This window comes from Symphalangus syndactylus, chromosome 7, assembly GCF_028878055.3.
Source record: "Symphalangus syndactylus isolate Jambi chromosome 7, NHGRI_mSymSyn1-v2.1_pri, whole genome shotgun sequence".
NCBI classification, from domain to species: domain Eukaryota; kingdom Metazoa; phylum Chordata; class Mammalia; order Primates; family Hylobatidae; genus Symphalangus; species Symphalangus syndactylus.
In genome coordinates this window covers 32,090,682-32,111,743 of record NC_072429.2, presented here as the reverse complement: position 1 = coordinate 32,111,743, position 21,062 = coordinate 32,090,682, and the positions used below count along the sequence as shown (strand labels likewise).

The 21,062-nt window shown below is 47.1% G+C and overlaps 1 protein-coding gene across 5 annotated transcripts in view; it reads left to right on the top strand.

Annotated features, from left to right (window-relative positions):
• LARP1 (La ribonucleoprotein 1, translational regulator) overlaps positions 1-21,062 on the top strand; it is a 108,662-nt gene that overhangs the window by 66,631 nt on the left and 20,969 nt on the right. For 2 of the 5 annotated variants that reach the window (XM_055285511.1, XM_055285506.2), the window contains exons 2-8: positions 14,645-14,706; positions 14,965-15,030; positions 16,951-17,125; positions 17,939-18,067; positions 18,144-18,266; positions 18,444-18,606; positions 19,519-19,663. In XM_055285511.1, the coding sequence (XP_055141486.1) occupies positions 14,645-14,706; positions 14,965-15,030; positions 16,951-17,125; positions 17,939-18,067; positions 18,144-18,266; positions 18,444-18,606; positions 19,519-19,663 (863 nt within the window). Of the gene's footprint in view, positions 1-14,644; positions 14,707-14,964; positions 15,031-16,950; positions 17,126-17,938; positions 18,068-18,143; positions 18,345-18,443; positions 18,607-19,518; positions 19,664-21,062 lie in introns of all 5 variants that reach the window. The other 3 variants (XM_055285509.1, XM_055285508.2, XM_055285507.2) reach the window with 2 other exon arrangements.

Here is a 21,062-nt window from a genome sequence, read left to right as displayed (position 1 = left end):
GGAGTCAAGAATCTGCATTTCTCCCAGGCCAGCCCCTCTTCCCAGGTGCTCTGTAGACCACAGAAGTGGTATTGCAAGCCTGCTAGCTCACTGATCTACAGTTTCTACAACTGTGAAGTGAGTGTTTTTCAAACTGCCTTCTGCTCAGGAACTCCTGCTGAATGGGAGTCACTCAGTTTAGTAACATTTCTTTTGAAACAGCTCTGCTATTTTTCTTTTCAAGAAATTTAAGTGTTTAATACATACTAAAGAATATAAATGTAAAAAAAATATCAAAACAACCCAAATACAGTCTTGTGTCACTTAACAGGGATACATTCCGAGAAATGTGTCATTAGTTGATTTTGTCATCGTGTGAACCTAGAGTGTACTTACAGAGACAAATGGCACAGAGTACTATGGACTTAGGTTGTATGGTATAGCCTGTTGCTCCTGGGCTACAAACCTGGGCAGCATGTTCCTATACCGAATACTGTAGGAGTTGTAATACAATGGTATTTGTGTATCTAAACATAGAAAAAGTATTGTAGGCTGGCCGCGGTGGCTCATGCCTATAATTCCAGCACTTTGGGAGGCCGAGGCGGGCAGATCGCCTGAGGTCAGGAGTTCAAGAGCAGCCTGGCCAACGTGGTGAAACCCCATCTCTACTAAAAAAAATGCAAAAATTAGCCGAGTGTGGTGGCGGATAGCTGTAATCCCAGCTACTGGGGAGGCTGAGGTGGGAGAATCGCCTGAATCCAGGAGACGGAGGTTGCAGTGAGCAGAGATCACGCCACTGCACTCCAGCCTGGGTGACAGAGCGAGACTCTGTATTAAAAAGAAAAAGTACTGTAAAAATATGGTATAAAATATGGAATAAAAAGTGTTCCTTCTTCATACCCCCTGCTTCACTTTACTAGCCTTAAAATATTTTTAAAGATTTTAAAAAATGGCACACTGACTGCAGTCAGCAATAATTTATTGTACATTTAAAAATAACAAAGCGTAACTGGATTGTTTGTAACACAAAGAAAGGATAAATGCTGGAGATGATGGATACCCCATTTACCCTGATGAGATTATTATACCTGTATCAAAGTATCTCATCTACCCCATAAATATGTAAATCTACTATGTACCTACACAAATTAAAAATTAAAAAAATATATATAATAAAGTGGCACACTGGTATAGGGCAGCTCTATTATAATCTTACAGGACCAACTGTCATATTTGTATGGAGATGGCATTATTTGGCTCATGACTATACTTACTGCTGGTTTAAGAAGTGCAGGCCGGGTGTGGTGACTCACGCCTGTAATCCCAGCACTTTGGGAGGCCGAGGTGGGCGGATCACGAGTTCAGGAGATCGAGACCATCCTGGCTAACACAGTGAAACCGCATCTCTATTAAAAATACAAAAAATTAGCCGGGCATGGTGGCGGGCGCCTGTAGTCCCAGCTACTCGGGAGGCCGAGGCAGGAGAATGGCGTGAGCCCGGGAGGTGGAGCTTGCAGTGAGTCGAGATCGCGCTACTGCACTCTAGCCTGGGCGACAGAGCGAGACTCCAGCTAAGAAAAAAAAAAAAGTGCAGCTCTGATTTTAAAATATTAAATATGGTATTGTGGTTTTGGGTAACCCCTGTCAGCTTAACAGTTGAAACTCACTAGGTTACATCAAAATAACCGTTAAGTATGTACAGAGAAAACCTACCTTAGAATTACCTAGCAGATTCCTGACTCCACCATTGCTGAGCAAAAAAATCTCTGAAGGATGGGACCCAGGAATCTACATTTTGACAAGCTCCTCACATGGTAATTTGAATGCATGCCAAAAATCTTAATAGCTTGTCCTGGAAAGCTGGCTGCATTTATGGAGATTAATGGGTATAAGGACAAAATCACAAGATGTTAGGACTGGAAGGACTGTAGATGATAGGATTCTGCCCACCCCTACCACAGGCCTCTGAATAGAGAGACTGAAGACACGGGAGGGCAATTCTTGCCAAGCATCCATAGCAAGAGCTCTGGTGTCTGAGCCAGGACTGTCAACCAGTCTCTTGACTTCTAGCCCAGGGCTCTGGTCACTCTTCCACTTTCAGTTTGGAACATGGGGCAATGGTCTTTCCTAACTATGGTGTCCAGATCTAATAAACTAAAAATACAGGGGACACCCAGTTAAATTTGAATTTTAGATAAATCAAATATTTAGTATAAGTATGTCCCAGTATTGCATGGGACATATTTAGTCTATAAAATTACTCTTTATCTGAAATTTAGATTTAACAGAGTGTCCTGAATTGCTATTTGCTAAATCTGGCAACCATATTCTTTCCCCACTTACCCCACCTTTTTTTGGGCACCAGGCAGGTTCAAGAATTGCCCCAAAGTTGGTGGGACTGTAAACCAGTTCAACCATTGTGGAAGTCAGTGTGGCGATTCCTCAGGGATCTAGAACTAGAAATACCATTTGACCCAGCCATCCCATTACTGGGTATATACCCAAAGGACTATAAATCATGCTGCTATAAAGACACATGCACACGTATGTTTATTGCGGCACTATTCACAAGAGCAAAGACTTGGAACCAACCCAAATGTCCAACAACGATAGACTGGATTAAGAAAATGTGGCACATATACACCATGGAATACTATGCAGCCATAAAAATGATGAGTTCATGTCCTTTGTAGGGACATGAATGAAACTGGAAAACATCATTCTCAGTAAACTACCACAAGGACCAAAAACCAAACACCACATGTTCTCACTCATAGGTGGGAATTGAACAATGAGAACTCATGGACACAGGAAGGGGAACATCACACTCCGGGGACTGTTGTGGGGTCGGGGGAGGGGGGAGGGACAGCATTAGGAGATATACCTAATGCTAAATGATGAGTTAATGGGTGCAGCAAAACAACATGGCACATGGATACATATGTAACAAACCTGCACATTGTGCACATGCACCCTAAAACCCAAAGTATAATTAAAAAAAAAAAAAAAAAATCCTAGGAGGAAAAAGAAAAAAAAAAAGAATTGCCCCAAAGAAATGAAAAATAATTACCATGCATTTATGGTACTATTACTTCATTTAATCTGTTAATCCTGTGAGCTAGCTCATGGACCCCATTAATAGTTCAGGAAAGTGAGAGGTTAAATCTGACTCCTGGGATCATCTCTGTAAGCTGTCATTTTGCCTTCTCATGAACCTAGTTGCTTGGCTGTCATTGATGTGTGGCCCAGTTAATGCCTATCAAGTTACAAGCTACATGAGAGATTGCTCAATTTTGACTCATCTGCCCCTGGCCTTGTGAGTTACTTAATTGATGGTGGCTGTTGGTTAGTACATCCAAGAATGGACTCCGAAGTCCACGCTGTTAACTGCTGCTCTAACCTGTCTCTTAACCCAGTGGCATAGTAAATTGTTGGTAGGGTGGCTTTGGGGTAGGGGTCGGACCCCCTCTACATTCTCTCTCTCTCTCTTTTTTTTTTTTTTTTTGAGATGGAGTTTTGCTGTTGCTGCCCAGGCTGGAGTGCAATGGCGCAATCTCGGCTCACTGCAACCTCCACCTCCCAGGTTCAAGCGATTCTCCTGCCTCAGCCTCCCGAGTAACTGGGATTACAGGCGTGCGCCACCACACCTGGCTAATTTTGTATTTTTAGTAGAGATGGGGTTTCTCCATGTTGGTCAGTCTGGTCTCAAACTCCCGACCTCAGGTAATCCGCCCACCTCGGCCTCCCAAAGTGCTGGGATTACAGGCGTGAGCCACTGTGCCCAGCCCCCCTCTACATTCTCTAAAGGGGTGTGCTGGTGCCTTGAGAGCATCTGTGTGCAGGGGTGGGGAGTCTGCAGGTGGGGCAGCACCCTGGCTGCTGAGCCTGTCCTGTCTCCACATTCATAGCATCCCAGGGCTCAACTCTTTGCCAGTTGGAGTGTAGCATATGACACTGAAGGAGCCTGTAGGCCAGCCTGAACTTACCAAGAGAGGCAAATTAGCAGCTCCTGGGAAGCAAGGCTGTCTGGCCAGGCTGGCCTGGATTGGAGGAACTAGTTGCTACTCGAGAACTCCAGCTTCCTATCTGCTTTTGGGATGACCCTTCCTGGAAAGTCCCTCTCACTGCTGTGGAATTTTCAGGCTACCAAATGTATCCAGCCTGCCTCTCAGGACAGACAGTGAGAAAAAGATCTCCAGGGCCCACCAAGTCTTCCAGAGGTAGCTGAGAAATTCAGCCTTCCCTGGCAGGGCTCAAAGAGGAAAAAAGGTATTGGAAATGGGGGCCCCTCCCAGAGCCACTTCAAAGCACCCTCCCTTGTGGTCATGTATTTCAGTTCCACGTGAGTAGTTTTTCTTGACAGTATCGGTAATTTCGGGGAACAGTTCCTGTGACACTTTGGGTCCCTAAGGCCCTGCCCCGACCCTGTGAGTGGATATAGTTGGGCACAGAATGTATTTTGTTGAGGAGGAGATAATTGGCTTCCTGGTTTGCCAAAGAGCTCTAGATTGGGAGACAAGAATTTGATGTTCCAGTGCCAGCTCTACAGTAAATCACTGGTGACTTCGGCCTCTCCTGGTCCTCAGTTTCTCTGTATGTACAATGAGATTCTCAAGTCTTTCCAGCCCTGACTGGGTCTGGGATCAGCCTCTCCACTCCAGTAATGGGAATAATCCAAAGTAATTTTTTGGGGATTCAGAAGCCTCTTCCAACAAAGGATGCCCTAAGATTGGAAGGACAATAAAAATGAGTTTGTGGGCCGGGCGCGGTGGCCTATACCTGTAATCCCAGTACCTTGGGAGGCTGAGGCGGATGGATCACTTGAGGTCAGGAGTTCAAGACTAGCCTGGCCAGCATGGTGAAACCCCGTCTCTACTGAAAATACAAAAAATTAGACAGGCTTGGTGGCTCGCGCCTGTAATTCCAGCTACTCGGGAGGCTGAGGCAGGAGAATCGCTTGAACCTGGGAGGTGGAGGTGGCAGTGAGCCTAGATCGTGCCACCCACTGCACTCCAGCCTGGGCGACAGAGTGAGACTCCATCTCAAAAAATAAAAAAATGAGTTTGTGTTACCTGAGGTGGTGACTGACCACCAAGGACAGGAAGAAAACCTCTGAGGTTGGCAGCCTCCCACATCAGGGTAGTGGAGTCAGGTGTGCATGGAGTTGTGTGTGTCTAGCAACCTGCCTGAGAGGATTGGCTTCTGAAGTCCAGGGCCTAGGAGAGCCCAAGGGAGCCCCACAAGCTGATTGTGCATAGCTCATTTGTTTAACTGGGAATCATCATCATACCTACCTTCTAGGCTCATGCCTGTAATCCCAGCACTTTAGGAGGCCGAGGCGGGCGGATCACGAGTCAGGAGATCGAGACCATCCTGGCTACCATGGTGAAACCCTGTCTCTACTAAAAATACAGAAAAATTAGCCAGGCATGGTGGCACACACCTGTAATCCCAGCTACTCAGGAGGCTGAGGCAGGAGAATGGCATGAACCCGGGAGGTGGAGCTTGCAGTGAGCCGAGATGGCGCCACTGCACTCCAGCCTGGGTGACAGAGTGAGACTCTGTCTCAAAAAAAAAAAAAAAAAAAAAAAGGAAAAATAAATGAGCTATTACATGTAAAAAACTTTGGTACCATGCAAAGACATAGTAAGGCAAGCTTGTCCAAAGGACAGCTTTGAATGCGTCCTGAAAAATTTGTACTTTCTTAAAACATTGAGATTTTCTTGCAATTTTTGTTTTTTTTAGGTTCATCAGCTATCGTTAGTGTTAGTGTGTTTTACGTGTGGCCCAAGACAGTAATTCTTCTACTGTGGCTGAGGGAAGGCAAAAGATTGGACACCTCTATAGTAAGCACTCAGTAATTGATTGCAGTCTAGCGGAGTTGAGATGCACACAGATGCAACCATTTCAGGCGGTAGTGAGTGCCCTGAAGACCTTAAATTGTGGACTGAATTAAAACTTGATCCAGAGTTGCTGGTTTTGTAGCACTTTTACATTGGGCAGTCAGGAAGCCTCCTGAGGAGAACTTATATTGAGATCTGTGACTAGATCTGAGGAATCAGTCATCTTGCTCTTCAACATTGTGACCTCGGGTGAGTCCCTTCCTTCAGTTTCATTTTCTGGACAACTGGAATAATTGTCTTTTTGAGATAATTAAGTGAAATCATACATAAACAGCAACTTAGATCAGTTTTTGGTACCTAGTCAGTGTGCAGTAAAAGGTGATTATTATTACTGTTCTAACTAGAACCAAATGTGCTCTTTAGAATAGGCTGGGTTAGGGAGCTGGCACTTGGAGGCCAGGAGCTTTAGTGGCTGCTGATATATTTCAGCTGTGTTGATTATTGATCAGCTTTGAAGCAAGATTTCAGGGACTAGTACCAGCAGTGGGAGTGGCCACAGCCACCCGAGGGTGGCTGGGTCCACGTCTGGGCAGGGAGAGTGGGAGCACTGGGCCACCTGGGTCACCACAGGCCAAAGATAGTCAGCTGGGGCTCGGCCTGGGCTGGGCCAGGCTGGCCAGCATCATGTGACTGGAGCCTGGCCCACCCTTGCCCCTCCTCCCAGGCCAAGGGGACGCAGACTCTGCACTCCTGAGCTGACTGGTGGCCTGCAGCTTCCTTTCAGGGAACTCAAGATGGTCTCACCTTCTGAACATTTCTCTCCTTCCCTTTCTCTGCCCATTCCTCTCCCTAAGAATGCCTTTCCAGCCCCTGCTGCATTTCATCTGCAGGTCTAGGGGAAATTTGGGTGAGAGGACTGGGCAGAGAGGCCTCTGAGAGATGGTACCGACAGCAGCAGCTGGTGACCAAGGTGAGGAGGGCTAACATGGCATTCTCTTTACTCCATAGAAGAATGTTCCTGCTTAGAGGGTGCTGGGGTCAGTCATTACAGGAGGAAAGGCCTGTGGGTCTCCAGGCTCCCCTCTATGACTCCACCCCATCCCCAGGATGAATGACAGCTGAAAGTAGCCAGGCTTTTCAGATAATCTGTCCCCAGGCTGGCCTGGGAGGGACAGGCACAGGTGGGTAGTATAACCCAGGCACTCTTTCCTGCCTGCCTCACCCTCCCTTCAGATGGTATTGCTGCCTTCCACAGTCAGGGTCCCTGGACACAGGCTTAGGGAGATAGTAGTGGCCTTCCTTATATCTGGGGGCTGAGGGTGGGGCACAATCGATATCAGCTGGATCCCCCTGAGCAGCCTCTGGGAGAACTGAAGAGGAACTGGGAGGTGGGTCTGGTAGGAATGTCTCTTTCCTCATAGGGCTGCCAGTGCCAGAGTGCTGGAGTTAGACTCAAGCTGGGTGTGCTTGGTGGTAGTTTCCCTTGCCTTTCTGGGTAGGGAAACTAGGCACTTCCAACCACCGAGGTGCCGCTTGTCCAGCTGTTACTTTAGGCTTCCCTGCAACAGGCTTTGGTTTTCCCCAGTATGTAGAATGATGCCCAGCCATCCCTGCTATTGAGAAACTGTCCTGTTGGCTACAATAAGGTGGTAACTTAATACCCCTTAGCTTCTCTTCCACCTCCTTTTAGTGGTTAAGAGCACAGGTTTTAGAGTCAGACTGCTTGGCTCCAAATCCTGTTCCGCTCTTTGCTGGCTGTTATCTTGGCAAATAACCTTTCCACCATGTGTCTTGGGTTCCTCGTTTTAAAATGGGACCAATGAAAGAAACTAATTCAACATGATCAAGATTAAAAGAATCCATGCCGAGAGTTTAGAACAGTGTGGTGTCTAGTAAATGCTCACTACATATTATTTACACATGTCATTTGTGCATCTACGATTTGCTGCTAGCATTTCTTGTGCTTTGGTGAGAAATCTCAGTGGTTGAGACCTATCTTTCTGTTCTCACACCTGTAGACCCAATATTAGTAAGGAGAATGATGCTGGGGTAGAATGGTAGGTAATGCTCCCAAGGGTTGTGCAACTGGTTAGTGTTGCATTCTGGACTGAGGCGCAGCACTGATATCAGGCAGTTGGGTTGCCTGTGAGTCAAAGCTGGGCTAGGGCCTGCCTTCCTCTGGGAGCCAGCAGTTTCTAGGACACTAGCAGTTTCTCTGTATTTGGGAGGGCTCCAGCTGAAGGCTAAGGGTTGAGGCTATAACCTCAGGAATTAGCACTTGACAAGCAAAGCGTCTTCTGGTGTGAAGTCGCCATTCATTAAACAAGTGTCTGCTGTGTTGCCAGGCCCTGAGCTAGACACTGGGATACTGCTGTGAAAGCAGCCCTGTGGTCCCTGCCCCCAGGGGAGGGGCAGATAAGTAACCAGCCCGTTAACATTTACAATACCGTGGGAGCACATAGCAGGGTACTTCACCACACTTGAGGTCTGGGAGGTCTCCCCCAAGGAGGTCGACCTAATGGCCAGGTGTATGGTAGCAGATGGGTGAGTGTGAATGTAATACAGCCCGTAAACCCAACAGATTACCTTGTTCCTCAAGGTAGTAGTTCTTAGCTCTCTGGTAAACAGGCTTTTCAGATGCCAATCTCCAGGAGATGATACCAGTCCCCAAATAAGCATTTGGTCTTCCTAATTTTCCTGGCAGTGCTCAGGCCTGAAATCTGGTAGTGTTTCTAGTCACCCATTCCAGGTCCTGAAGGCTTGCTTTGAATAGCTCCGTCTTTTCTCACCTTTCACGCACTGGTCCCTCAGTTTTAATTCCAGCTTCTCTCTGCCTCTTACCAGATCTTTTTACTGTGACCTGATGAGTTTGAATCACCCATGTGCTTTCTACCTGTTGGTTGAACCAAGTTCTTGCTCCTCAGACCTTCACGTCTGGAACCTCTGGGTAGCTTTTGTTTCAAAAGGTCAGCAGCCTCAGGATCTTTTGAGAACAAGGCAATAGTGAAAACACTTTTAAATCTTCTTACCTGGCTGTGTACTGGCCAGGGTTATGGGTTTAGTAGGCTAAGAGAGACTACTTGAGCCTGGTCTGTTTTTCTTTTCTGTTCTGAGTAAAAAGTGGAATGACTAAATTTCAACTGAAAGGGAACTCTGTCAGCCTTCCCCATGTTCTTCCTTCCTCCCTAACAAAGTAGGGCTTTATATCAAAGCACCCCTGGGGGACCTGTGGTAAATTCCCCCATCTTTCTTTCCTCATTTTAAACTACAAAGGTTGGAAGCCTTCCTCTTTCCTGGGGAAACTTGCCCTGGGGTCCATATGCCTCCTATCTCTGGAGGGCAATGTGGTGGTGTGGTGTCCCCACCCAGTGGGCATGGATTACCGCTCAGAAGAGCCAGCCAGGTGAGGTGGGTAGCCTCACTTGCAGTCTGGACTGGATGAATTGAACCAGTTAATCCCCCGAAGAGTTTTTCCCGTACATTCTGATTCTTTCATTTTGAGAGGTGATTTGGTGTATCTCCCCCCATCCCCATCTCTATCTCAGAGTGAGGGTGGTGATTGCTTGGAAATAGTAAGCTTCCTTTGTGAATTGTAATATTAGCATTTGTTGGGCATTTATTGTGTGCTTAGGTACTCTTAGTATGCTCTGTTCATTTAACTGTTCAGCAGCCATGTAACTATGACTTCAATTTTACAGAGGAAGGTGAAGTTCAGAGGGACCCTGGGAGGAGCAGAGTAGGTAGGGACTCCACTTTAAGTCCATCCCATAGCAAAGTCCATGTGCTTAATGGGGCCCTCTGACTTTCCTAGGTGGTCTTTGAATGAGGGGGTGTTAGACACACTTGAAAATAGAGGCTCAAAGAATCTCGGGGTTAGACAGTTGAGGTCGTGTGGTCATTAACCACTCCACTCTACAGAGGAGCCGTCATCCCTACTCCAACCATCCCAGTTAGTAATTCCTCTCTGCCCTGCCATTCCTCAGCACCCACCTTCTACCCCTCATTTCTCTTCATCCTTCATTAGCAGTAGTAGCATTAGCTCCCTGCTCCTCGACACTCAAAATAACCTTAGGTAATCCAAGTGAAAATAGTGGGTTTGCCATGCAGATAGTTGTCAGAAAAGTCCTCTAGTGTTCTCACCACCACCATATTCAGATTGCTTCTTGCACATAGCAATTTTGGTATGCTTCACTTTTTTTTTTGAGATGGAGTTTCGCTCTTGTCACCCAAGCTGGAGTGCAGTGGTGCGATCTCGGCTCACTGCAACCTCCGCCTCCCGGGTTCAAGCGATTCTCCTGCCTCAGCCTCCTGAGTAGCTGGGAATACAGGCACATGCCGCCACACCTGGCTAATTTTTAGTATTTTTAGTATAGACAGAGTTTCACCATGTTGGCCAGGCTGGTCTCAAACTCCTGACCTCAGATAATCTGCCCACCTCGGCCTCCCAAAGTGCTGGGATTACAGGCGTGAGCCACTGCACCCAGCTGGTATGCTTCATTTTTAACAAAGGCATGTGTGTATTTAAGAAGCCCCTGGACCTCCTGGAACTAGAATTACCAGAATTAGTACTGGCTCCTGGCTATGGTCCTCTGGGACAGAAGGTGGTTTTCCTTCTCTTAGATACCCTTTAGGCCTGGTTTGCCTTAGTTGAGGAAGAAGACCCTCCTAGGGACTCTGTCTGCCATCCTCCCTCCTACAATCTGGGCCTCGGAGACCTGTGGACAGATAAGCTGCTGGGCCCAGTCATCAGTAACTGTTTACTCAGAAAAACCAGGGAAGTGCTCTAAGATTACACTAAGAAGGCTTTTGACCCATTCCTCACCAGTAGACACATGGAAACCATTGGGCTCCATGGAATTTCTGGTGAGCTGTTGAGGAGCTTTGGCAAGGGAGTCAAGACTTGCAGCTCTCATCCTGGCTCTGCAGCTAGTCTTGAGGAAGCCCCTTCCCTTTTTCTGGCCTCAGTTCCCTATCTACAAGTTGAGTAGATTAGAACTATGGTCCTTTCATTCTATGATTGTTTTCTTTTTTTTTTTTTTTTTTTTTTTTGAGATGGAATTTTGCTCTTGTTGCCCAGGCTGGAGTGCAATGGTGCAATCTCTGCTCACCACAACTTCTGCCTCCTGGGTTCAAGCGATTCTCCCACCTCAGCCTCCCAAGTAGCTGGAATTACAGGCATGTGCCACCACACCTGGCTAATTTTGTAATTTTAGTAGAGATGGGGTTTCTCCATGTTGCTCAGGCTGGTCTCCAACTCCGGACCTCAGGTGATCCACCCACCTCGGCCTCCCAAAGTGCTGGGATTACAGGCGTGAGCCACCGTGCCTGGCTTAACTGTTTTCTTGACCAAGTGAATGGTGTTTCCTGACTGGGCATTGGGTCAGTGTCAGCAGGCATGCAGGTTTCAGAATGCAGGGGTAGAAGGAGGAGAATTATCCCCTGATTTGGTTAGGGTGGTGCTGGACATGGGGATTGGTGCCTATGCAAAGGATTGGTTTGCACTGGCAGCCATTACAGATGCCAGGCCCAGCTGAACCTGTATATTCTGTATGTGCGTGTGTGTACCTGTGTGTGCGTGTGTGTACCTGTGTGCACACGTGTTCCAGTGGTTACCTGGTGAGGGTTTGTGGCTGAGATGGATAATTGAAGTCATCAGAAAGCCTAGTCTTCTTTCTGGTCTCTTGCAGGGCCTGACAGCAGCTCATCTGAGCCCTTCTGGGTTTCCTTGAAGCCCAGTAGGATTTTAACAAATCTGTGAATTTTAGATTTTAAAGGCAGAAGTGGCTGTTGCTCCCCAGTGGATTTTTCTGCCTTTCTGGGGGCTTTTTTCTCCTTGTCAGGGGCAACCTGAAGCCCCGCCTGGGAGCAGAGAAAGAACAGGGCATCATGGGTTTTCAGGACAGAGGAACCTGGGGATGGACCTTTTTCAACAAACTCACACAGGACTAATTTAAGAATATTCATGTGTATGCTCAGACTGTTTGTATTCTCATCAGCTTGAGATTGGTGGCAGAGTAGGGAATCGGTGAGGTCTTTTCATGGCAGGAAGGCTCTCACGTTGATTGGAGACTGAGCTTTCAATACTTTACCGTCTCCTTTTGTGATCAAACAATGATCTGACTTTGCCTCACCTTTTTAAGGAAAAGTCTTCAGGAATACCTTGCCCTCTGCACCTGATTTCTCTTTATAACATCCTGTTAGTGAAGTTGGTGTTGGTGGTACCCAGGCCCTTTGGCCTGCTCTCCTGGTAGCTTGCACACAGTGTTGCTGGATATTGGGAGAAGTAATTACCAGCCATAGTGTAGGTATATATGAACCTGGTCCTGGTTTGAAGCAGAAGAAGATTTTATCAGGGGACTAGATGGTATTAGGCTCATCCAGGCTAACCCATGAGTCCCAGGAGTATGGGTGCAGAATGGCTCCTTGGGCCTAAGAACTCTATCCTCTTGGGATTGAGATTTTCTGGTTCACCATTGCCCTGCGCTGGGGGTGTGGGATGCTGTTGGCTGGGTTCCACAGCTCCAGCTCTCAAAGGCATGTGGGGTATCTTGAGGGGGTAGTGGCTCTGGTAGGGGGTGGAAGCCAGGAGTGCAGTGGCCTCACAGTGAGGAGTCAGGCAAGGACACTCTACTCATTAAGGGAACATGGGTCTGATCAAGGAGTAGAACATTTCTTTCCAAGCCAGCCGGGCAAATTTCTCTGCTGCTCAGGGTTTGGGGGCAGCGCTTGCCCTGGCATGGCTGGCCAACAGTACAGGCTAAGTGATAGGAGAGAAGTCAGTGAGCAGAGCCACAGGGTGTATCTTTTCCTGTGGGTTTCTGGGGGAAGAAGGGATACAGAAATTCTTGTTTTTCAGAATGGTGTTGGGAAAGCAAGTGTGGGTGTAGAAGGGACTGGACCTACTAGAATAACTTCCTTTAAAAAAAAAAAAATTAAGACAGTTGTTTTTGATAAAAGCCCCTGTCTGTCTTTGTTGAAAAACTGAAGTCGCTGTAAATGTTATATTTAATTCCTGATAGTTCTTTTTTTTTATTTTTTATTTTTTGAGACGGAGTCTCACTCTGTCGCCCAGGATGGAGTGCAGTGGCACGATCTCGGCTCACTGCACGCTCTGCCTCCTGGGTTCACACCATTCTCCTGCCTTAGCCTCCCCAGTAGCTGGGACTACAGGTGCCCGCCAACATGCCTGGCTAATTTTTTGTATTTTTAATAGAGATGGGGGGGGCGGGTCTCACCGTGTTAGCCAGGATGGTCTCGATCTCCTGACCTTGTGATCCACCAGCTTCGGCCTCCCAAAGTGCTGGGATTACAGGCGTGAGCCACCACGCCTGGCCCCTGATAGTTCTTACATGTTGTTCTAGAGTTTGTACTGTATGTGTGTGCATGTGCACATTTTTGTTTTACAAGAAGGATTTTAAAAAAACTTTAGGCAGGTGTGGTGGCTGATGCCTGTAATCCCAGCACTTTGGGAGGCTGAGGCAGGCAGTTTACTTGAGGTCAGGCATTTGACACCAGCCTGGCCAACATGGTGAAACCCATCTCTGCTAAAAATACAAAAATGAGCTGGGCATGGTGGCGTGCACTTGTAGTCCCAGCTACTTGCGAGGCTGAGGCAGGAGAATCACTTGAACCTGGGAGGCAGGGGTTGCAGTGAGCCGAGATGGCGCCACTGCACTTCAGCCTGGGCGACAGAGCAAGACTCTGTCTCAAAACAAACTTTTTTTTTTTTTTTTTGAGACAGAGTCTTGCTCCGTCGCCCAGGCTGGAGTGCAATGACGCTATCTCGGCTCACTGCAACCCCCACCTCCCGGGTTCAAGTGATTCTCCTGCCTCAGCCTCCCAAGTAGCTGGGATTACGGGTGCCCACCACCATGCCCAGCTAATTTTTTGTATTTTTAATAGAGTAGAGACAGGGCTTCGCCATGTTGGCCAGGCTGGTCTCGAACTCCTGACCTCAGGTGATCCACCTGCCTTGGCCCCCAACGTGCTGGGATTACAGGTGTGAGCCACTGCGCCTGGCCACAAAGTTTTCATTTACTGTGTCCGTCGTTTTTTATTAGTAGAGATCATTATCTTTTTCATAACTTTTCTAAAAATGGATGAACTTTAGTCAGTCCCCTATTTTGGGGTATATAGGTTGTTTTCCATTTTTTGAAGTTATAAGTAATATTTTAGTAGGACATCTCTGTACATAACTCTTGTCTAATTTGTATCATTAGGATAAATTCTTAGAGGTAGAACTGTTGAGTCAAGTGGGAGCCCACTTTTTCTTTGGAAGCTGAGAAGGCAGACAAAAATCTTTCCTGAGCAGCCGGCCCTGGTGTGGTCCCTAGATTTTTTGATGGCTCACTTAGAGTTTTTACTTTGCCTTCCCAATGATCACTAGTCCTGGTCTGCTCACATCAAACTTCTAGAATGTTAGGGCCAGAAATGATCTTTCAGTCATCTGCCATGATTCAGGAGCCCTGAGTTATAGTGCTGACTCTGGTGGCATGGACTTCTTTCTCCAGGCCTCAGTCTCTGTTGTGGAACTATACTCTCTGAGGGCCTGCCACCTGAGTCAGGACTCCTTGGGTTTTGGCTGCTGGCTGCTGGCTCCTGGCTCTTTGCATGATCTCGCTTTCAATGACTTCTTCAGGAGTGGGCTGGTAAAATTGTTACTGGTGTTTGAGCACATGTCTTTCCCCTCTCTACTGTGTCTTTCTCCTTTGGGAACTTGCAGGTTGCTTGGTGGAGTGGGGACGGTGATGAGGGTGAGGAGCTGGCAGTAGCCCCCTCACATGGGCTTTGCATTACTAATCTCTCCCTTCTTGTTCCCACAGAACACTCTGCTCCAGCCAAGGTGGTGAGGGCAGCTGTTCCTAAACAGCGTAAAGGCAGCAAGGTAAGGAATAAGAGTGGGCAACCCAAGGGGACTTTTTGGAGTTGGTGGCCTCTTTCCTGTTCTAGTGAATGCTCCTGGACTGCCAACTAGTTCTGGATTGTCTGTGAATTGCAGAGGAGCCCCTTCTGGGTATCCGGTGTGAATGGTCCTGGTGAACAGACTGATTTGGCCTCTGATCTCTTGGTGAAGCTTGGATGGGGCTCTGAATAGCAAAGGCAGGGTCACTTCTGGGGCCCTCATAGTGTTTGTTCCCTGCAGGTTGGTGACTTTGGAGATGCAATCAACTGGCCCACACCTGGAGAGATAGCCCACAAGAGTGTTCAGGTGAGTCTGTGTGGAAGGATAGGCAGGTTTGAACTCTGTTGACATACACACATTTAGCTCCTCAAGCTTCCAGAGAGCCTCAGCTCTTACCTTTCTCAGTTTTCTTTCTTTTTTTTTTTTCTCCCCCCAACAGAGTTTCACTGTTTTTGCCCAGGTTGGAGTGCCATGGTACAATCTCAGCTCACTGCAACCTCCACCTCCTGGGTTCAAGTGATTCTCCTCCCCCAGCCTCCCGAGTAGCTGTGATTACAGGCGCTCACCACCGTGACCGGCTAATTTTGAATTTTTAGTAGAGACAAGGTTTCACCATGTTGGCCAGGCTGGTCTCGAATTCCTGACCTCAAGTGATCTGCCCGCCTCAGCCTCCCAAAGTGCTGGGATTACAGGCATGAGCCACCATGCCTGGCCTCTCAATTTTTTCTTTTCTTTTCTTTTTTTTTTTTTTTTTTGAGATGGAGTCTCGCCCAGTCACCCAGGCTGTAGTGCAATGGTGTGATCTCGGCTCACTGCAACCTCCGCCTCCCAGGTTCAAGCGATTCTCACTCTGTCACCCAGGCTGGAGTGCAATGGTGTGATCTCGGCTTACTGCAACCTCCACCTCCCAGGTTCAAGTGATTCTTCCACCTCAGCCTCCCGAGTGGCTGGGATTACAGGCACCCACCATCATGCCTGGCTAATTTTTGTATTTTTTAGAGACGAGGTTTCCCCATGTTGGCCAGGCTGGTCTTGCACTGACCTCAGGTGCTCTGCTCGCCTGGGCCTCCCAAAGTGCTGGGATTATAGGCGTGAGCCACCGTCCCCAGCCCCCTGGCCTCTGTTTTCTAAACTGAATGGTTAATAGAATCTGAGCAACATTGAAATAGCTAAGAACCGTCATCATTTGAACCTTTGCTTTGTGTCAGTGACTGCCAAGTACAGTTTTCCTTTGTTATACATGGCGGGGCTGGTGGCAGGTGTTGGTTCTGGGACCTCTGTGCATACCAAAATCTTTGCATACTCAAGTCCTGTAGTTGGCCCTGCAGGACCTACATATATGAAAAGTTGACCTTCCGTGTATGCAGGTTTCACATCCTGCTAATACTGTATTTTTGATCTGCATTCGGTTTTTTAAAGTCCTGCGTATAAGTGGACCCACATAGTTCAAAGCCATTTTATTCAAGGGTCAGCTGAATTGCCCGTTCGTCATCTCATCTAACCCTCACAGTGACTCTGAGATAGGTCCTTTTATAATTCCCATTTTACAGATGAAGCTGCTGAGACTTGCAGAGGTTAATTACTAGCCCTTGATGGCCAAGTGGGGATTGAAAGTCAGGTGTGTTGTATTATTCCCCAGCCTGTGTTCTCCATCACTACGCTTGGGTTTTCTGAGTGAAGTAGGAGAGTGGTCATTAGGCCAAGCACCGACCTCCAGACCACATGTCTTGGGGAAGCTTATAAAATTCTCTTCGGGCCTAGCAAAGAGAGGACTCCTAGTCAGTTCTCTTCTTCCCAGCACTTTTGTTCTGGGCCAGTGGCTTAGAGTCTTTACTCACTGGCTGCGGCCGCTTTTACTTCACAGACAGGGTTGTTGTTGATAGGCCAGAGGGCATCTCTTCCTTCCCACAGACTACCTAGACAGCATGGCCCTGTTGCAGGGAATAATTTTGCCCCTGTGAGCCTCAGCACTGCTGTCCTGAGGTTGTCTCTGTCACTTAGACTTGGAAGCTGGAGAGAGAAGTTGCCTTCCCACCTTCTGGCCTATTTGACCATGCTTCCCAGTGAAACCATCTCAGGTGTGAAAATGACCTTAGAATACACCCCGCCCAGCCTGCCATTGCATGCTGTGGCTCCTGCCTGCCTTTCTAGTGACAGGGAGTGCCTTCCCTCCTATACCATGAGGCACTCACACTCACTTCCCTGTTACTTTACTTCCTGCTATAGCCACAGTCCCACAAGCCTCAGCCTGCCCGTAAACTGCCACCCAAGAAGGACATGAAGGAACAGGAGAAAGGAGAAGGAAGTGATAATAAGGAGAGTCCAAAAACCAAATCGGATGAATCAGGGGAGGAAAAGAATGGAGATGAGGATTGCCAGCGAGGCGGGCAGAAGAAGAAAGGTGAGTGACTTGGAGTAGGACTTGGGAGAAGGTGGCACGGTAGAACTGTGAAATGTCAGGACTCCAGGGGACTGCTGGAGGAGCTTTAGGTGCCCCCTCTGAAAAGTCAGTGTGGAACTGATGGATGTAGGCTGGTGAGACAGCAGTCTTCAACCATCTGTCATTAATCAGTCCCTCCTCTCAAACACAAGAGTTTTTAAAAAACCTGCTGAAATTTTGGCTTCTCTAATGCTGATTTAGAGTAACCATGGTTTAAACAAGATAAAACTTTCTTTCTTTGATGTAACAGCTTGGTGTAAATACGCCAGGCCTGGTATGGCAACTCCTGAATCCCTTCAGCTTGCTGTGGTACACTGGTTCTTCATATCATCACTGATGGCTTCCTATTTCCTTCTCCTTCTAGCTAGGAGGAAAGGAACAGGGAAGGGTGGCCCTTTTCCTTTTAGGGACTCAACCTGGAGTTGGTTACTTCAGCTTAGCTCTCGTAGGCAGTGTTTTGGCACCTGTCTATAGGGAGTCTGGAAAGCATGGTCTTCATTCTGGGCCGCCATGTGTCTGACTCCAGAAGGGGATTCTGTGGCCATGGAGACACTGATCTTGGGAGTTAACGAGGAGTCTCTAATACACTGAGGGCCACTGACCAGCTTATTTTAGAGATGAAAAAGAGGGCTAATGTGTGGGAAAGGGATCTGCCCAAGGTAACCAGATTGTGATTTGGGCCCAAGTCCAGGGCAGAAGAGGAGGAGTTGGGTAGAGCTGTCTAGGAGTGGCCTCTCCCTCAAGCCTTTCTCATGTACCCATGCTGTCTCCCAGGAAACAAACACAAGTGGGTTCCGTTACAAATAGACATGAAGCCTGAAGTGCCCAGAGAGAAACTGGCTTCACGCCCCACTCGCCCGCCAGAGCCTAGACACATACCTGCCAATCGCGGAGAGATCAAAGGTATGCACTACCCACTATGGAGGGCCTGGACTTGGGAGACACCCTCAGGCCTGACCTGGTACCCCTCTCCCCATAGGGTCTGAGTCTGCCACCTACGTACCCGTGGCCCCCCCCACCCCAGCCTGGCAACCAGAGATCAAACCGGAGCCTGCCTGGCACGACCAGGATGAGACATCGAGTGTGAAGAGTGATGGGGCTGGTGGGGCGCGGGCTTCCTTCCGTGGCCGTGGACGGGGGCGTGGTCGCGGCCGGGGACGCGGCCGGGGTGGCACTCGAAGTACGTGAGGCCCCTTTGGGCTCCGGGATGTCCAAGGGTGTGCAGCGGGGGTGGTGGGCAGGAATCTCCTCTCCCTCATGGCACCCATTTCCCCCATAGCCCATTTTGACTACCAGTTTGGCTACCGAAAGTTTGATGGTGTGGAGGGGCCTCGTACGCCCAAGTACATGAACAACATCACCTACTACTTTGACAATGTCAGCAGCACCGAGCTTTACAGCGTGGATCAGGAACTGCTCAAAGACTACATCAAGCGCCAGATGTGAGTGCGCGGAAGCCTTCTTACCCTGGAGAAATGAGTGAGAGGTTAAGGGTTGCTAGAGTGTCATAGCTGGGCAGGCCCTTCTGGTGCTTAGCAGCAGTTTCAGCCTCAGGCTGAAAAGATAGCTTTTCTCATTGTTTATTAAAGAAGTGATACCACATTCTCATTGTTTATTACAGAAGTGGTACAACATTTACCTTTAGAAAGTTAGAAACTATACCATTACAAAAAGGAATGAAAATATTTAGAATTTACCCCTTTCTGTGCTTCCATTTGTAATGACAACATTGACAGAATACTAACATTTATTGAAGCTTTACCATCGGCCAGGCTCAATGTTTATTGTTGTGGAGGCATTATCTTAGTCCTGCAGTTCTTATCTGTTGAATTCCTGTGAACTGAGTCTTTTAGCCCAAGTTTATAGACGAGCAAACCAGCCCAGTAATTTGCACAGAATCTCACAGCTAGTAAGTAACAAAGCACAGATTTAAATCCTTTTCTGTCCTATTATAGAATCTTTGTTCTTAACCACTCTGATATATTGTCTCTCAGTCCAGTAAGGAAGTCATACAAGAAAATAAATGGTTGCAATGGAGTGTTTATAAGTGTTTTAGGAGCAGAAGAGAAAGTGACCAACAATATTTGGACTGGAATTTAAAGGAGGATGAGGAGTTTGACAGGCATGCCAAGGGGCTTAGGGCAGAAGGAGTGATTTGACCCAAGCAAGGTAGGGTGCCATGAAGGGATCACATCATTTCTTTTCAGCCCTCAACACTGTTGGTATATAAGATAGGTATGGGGTAGGTCAGAGGCTGTGTGAGATTGCTGGGGTGTGTAGCAGAACAAGGAAGGCATACTCATGAAACTGATGCACCAATCCCTCAGTGATAACTACTTCTTCCCTCCACTTAGTGAATACTACTTCAGCGTGGACAATTTAGAGCGAGACTTCTTCCTGCGAAGGAAAATGGATGCTGATGGTTTCCTACCCATCACACTTATTGCTTCCTTCCACCGAGTGCAGGCCCTTACCACTGACATTTCACTCATCTTTGCGGTATGTCTTCCTCCCTGGAGCTGGGATGCAGGGGAAAGAAAGGTCCTTAGGGAGCTGGAGTTTGGGCCAAGGCAGAAAGCCCTGGAAGAGTCATCATCTGATGACTTCTGCTGAAGTCTCAAGGCTTGGCTAGTCTCCTCCTCTCCCTCCTTCCTTCCTTTCTCTCTCTTTCTTGCTCATTATGGAAAATGTCAGACACTTAACAAAAGTAGAGCAGTATAATGAGCCCATCGTCAGCTTCAGCAAGTATCAGTTTATGGCTAATCTTATTCCATCTGTACCCTCATCTGTTTATTTTCACATACTACATTGAAGAAAATCCCAGAAAACCTGACATTTTGTTCACAAATATTTCAGTATAGATTTCTAAAAGACTTGTTAAAAGAAAATAGCCACAATATCATTATCATACCTAAATTAACAGTTTAACATATTAACAGTTCCTTAATATCATCAAATATTTAGTTCAGATTCACCTCAATTGGTGCCATATATATACATAGTTTGTGAGAATCAGAATCCAAATAAGACCTATAGGCTGGGTGCAGTGGCTCACACCTATAATCGCTGCACTTTGGGAGGCCAAGGGGAGGGTCACATGAGCCCAGGAGTTCAAGATTAGCCTGGGTAACATAGCAGGACCCTGTCTCTACAAAAAACAAACAGGACCTGTGTATTGTCTTATAAGTCTCCTCTTGCCTCTGTTTTTCTTTTTCTTTGCCGTTTATTATTTGAATAGACTAAGTTGTACATCCTGTAGAATTTTCCACAAGGTACAGGGATGTCATTTTAACATGTTCATCTGTACTCCAAATTTTTTGTAAATTGCTGATCTAGAGGCCTGATCAGATTCAGGTTTTGAAGTTTTTTCCCCTCCTTGTCAAGAATACTTTATCATAATGATGTATTTTCTCTCAGGTGGCACGTAACATTTCATTTGATTGTCTCGTGATATAAGCTGCCAGCAGTGTTCATTAGGATTGCAAAATGACAATATACTAATTCTATCAGTCGGTCTTCATTTATTAGGTGGAATACCTCTTCAAGAAGTAACTTTGCCTCATCAACTGTTCAGTTACCAAGAGGTATAATTTGTACAGGAAGGGCAGATTAATGTTTGATCTTCCTCCCTTTGTTAGCCAGTTTGCAGAATTATGAGTTGATGTCTAATAGCTTTCATAGGTGACCAGTGAGATTTGGTGGTTTGTTTTAGTATCATTTGTTATTATAAGCTTATGGGTTCAAACATATTTATTTTGGTCCATTGCGGTTAATGGACTGGATCAAATTGTCCCATCTTTGGTCAGTGGGACCCTACACATTTCCTGCCCCAGATCTGGAATTGGCCACTTTTAAAAGGAATTCTAGTTCCTTTCTTTTGAGAAATGGTATTTAGATA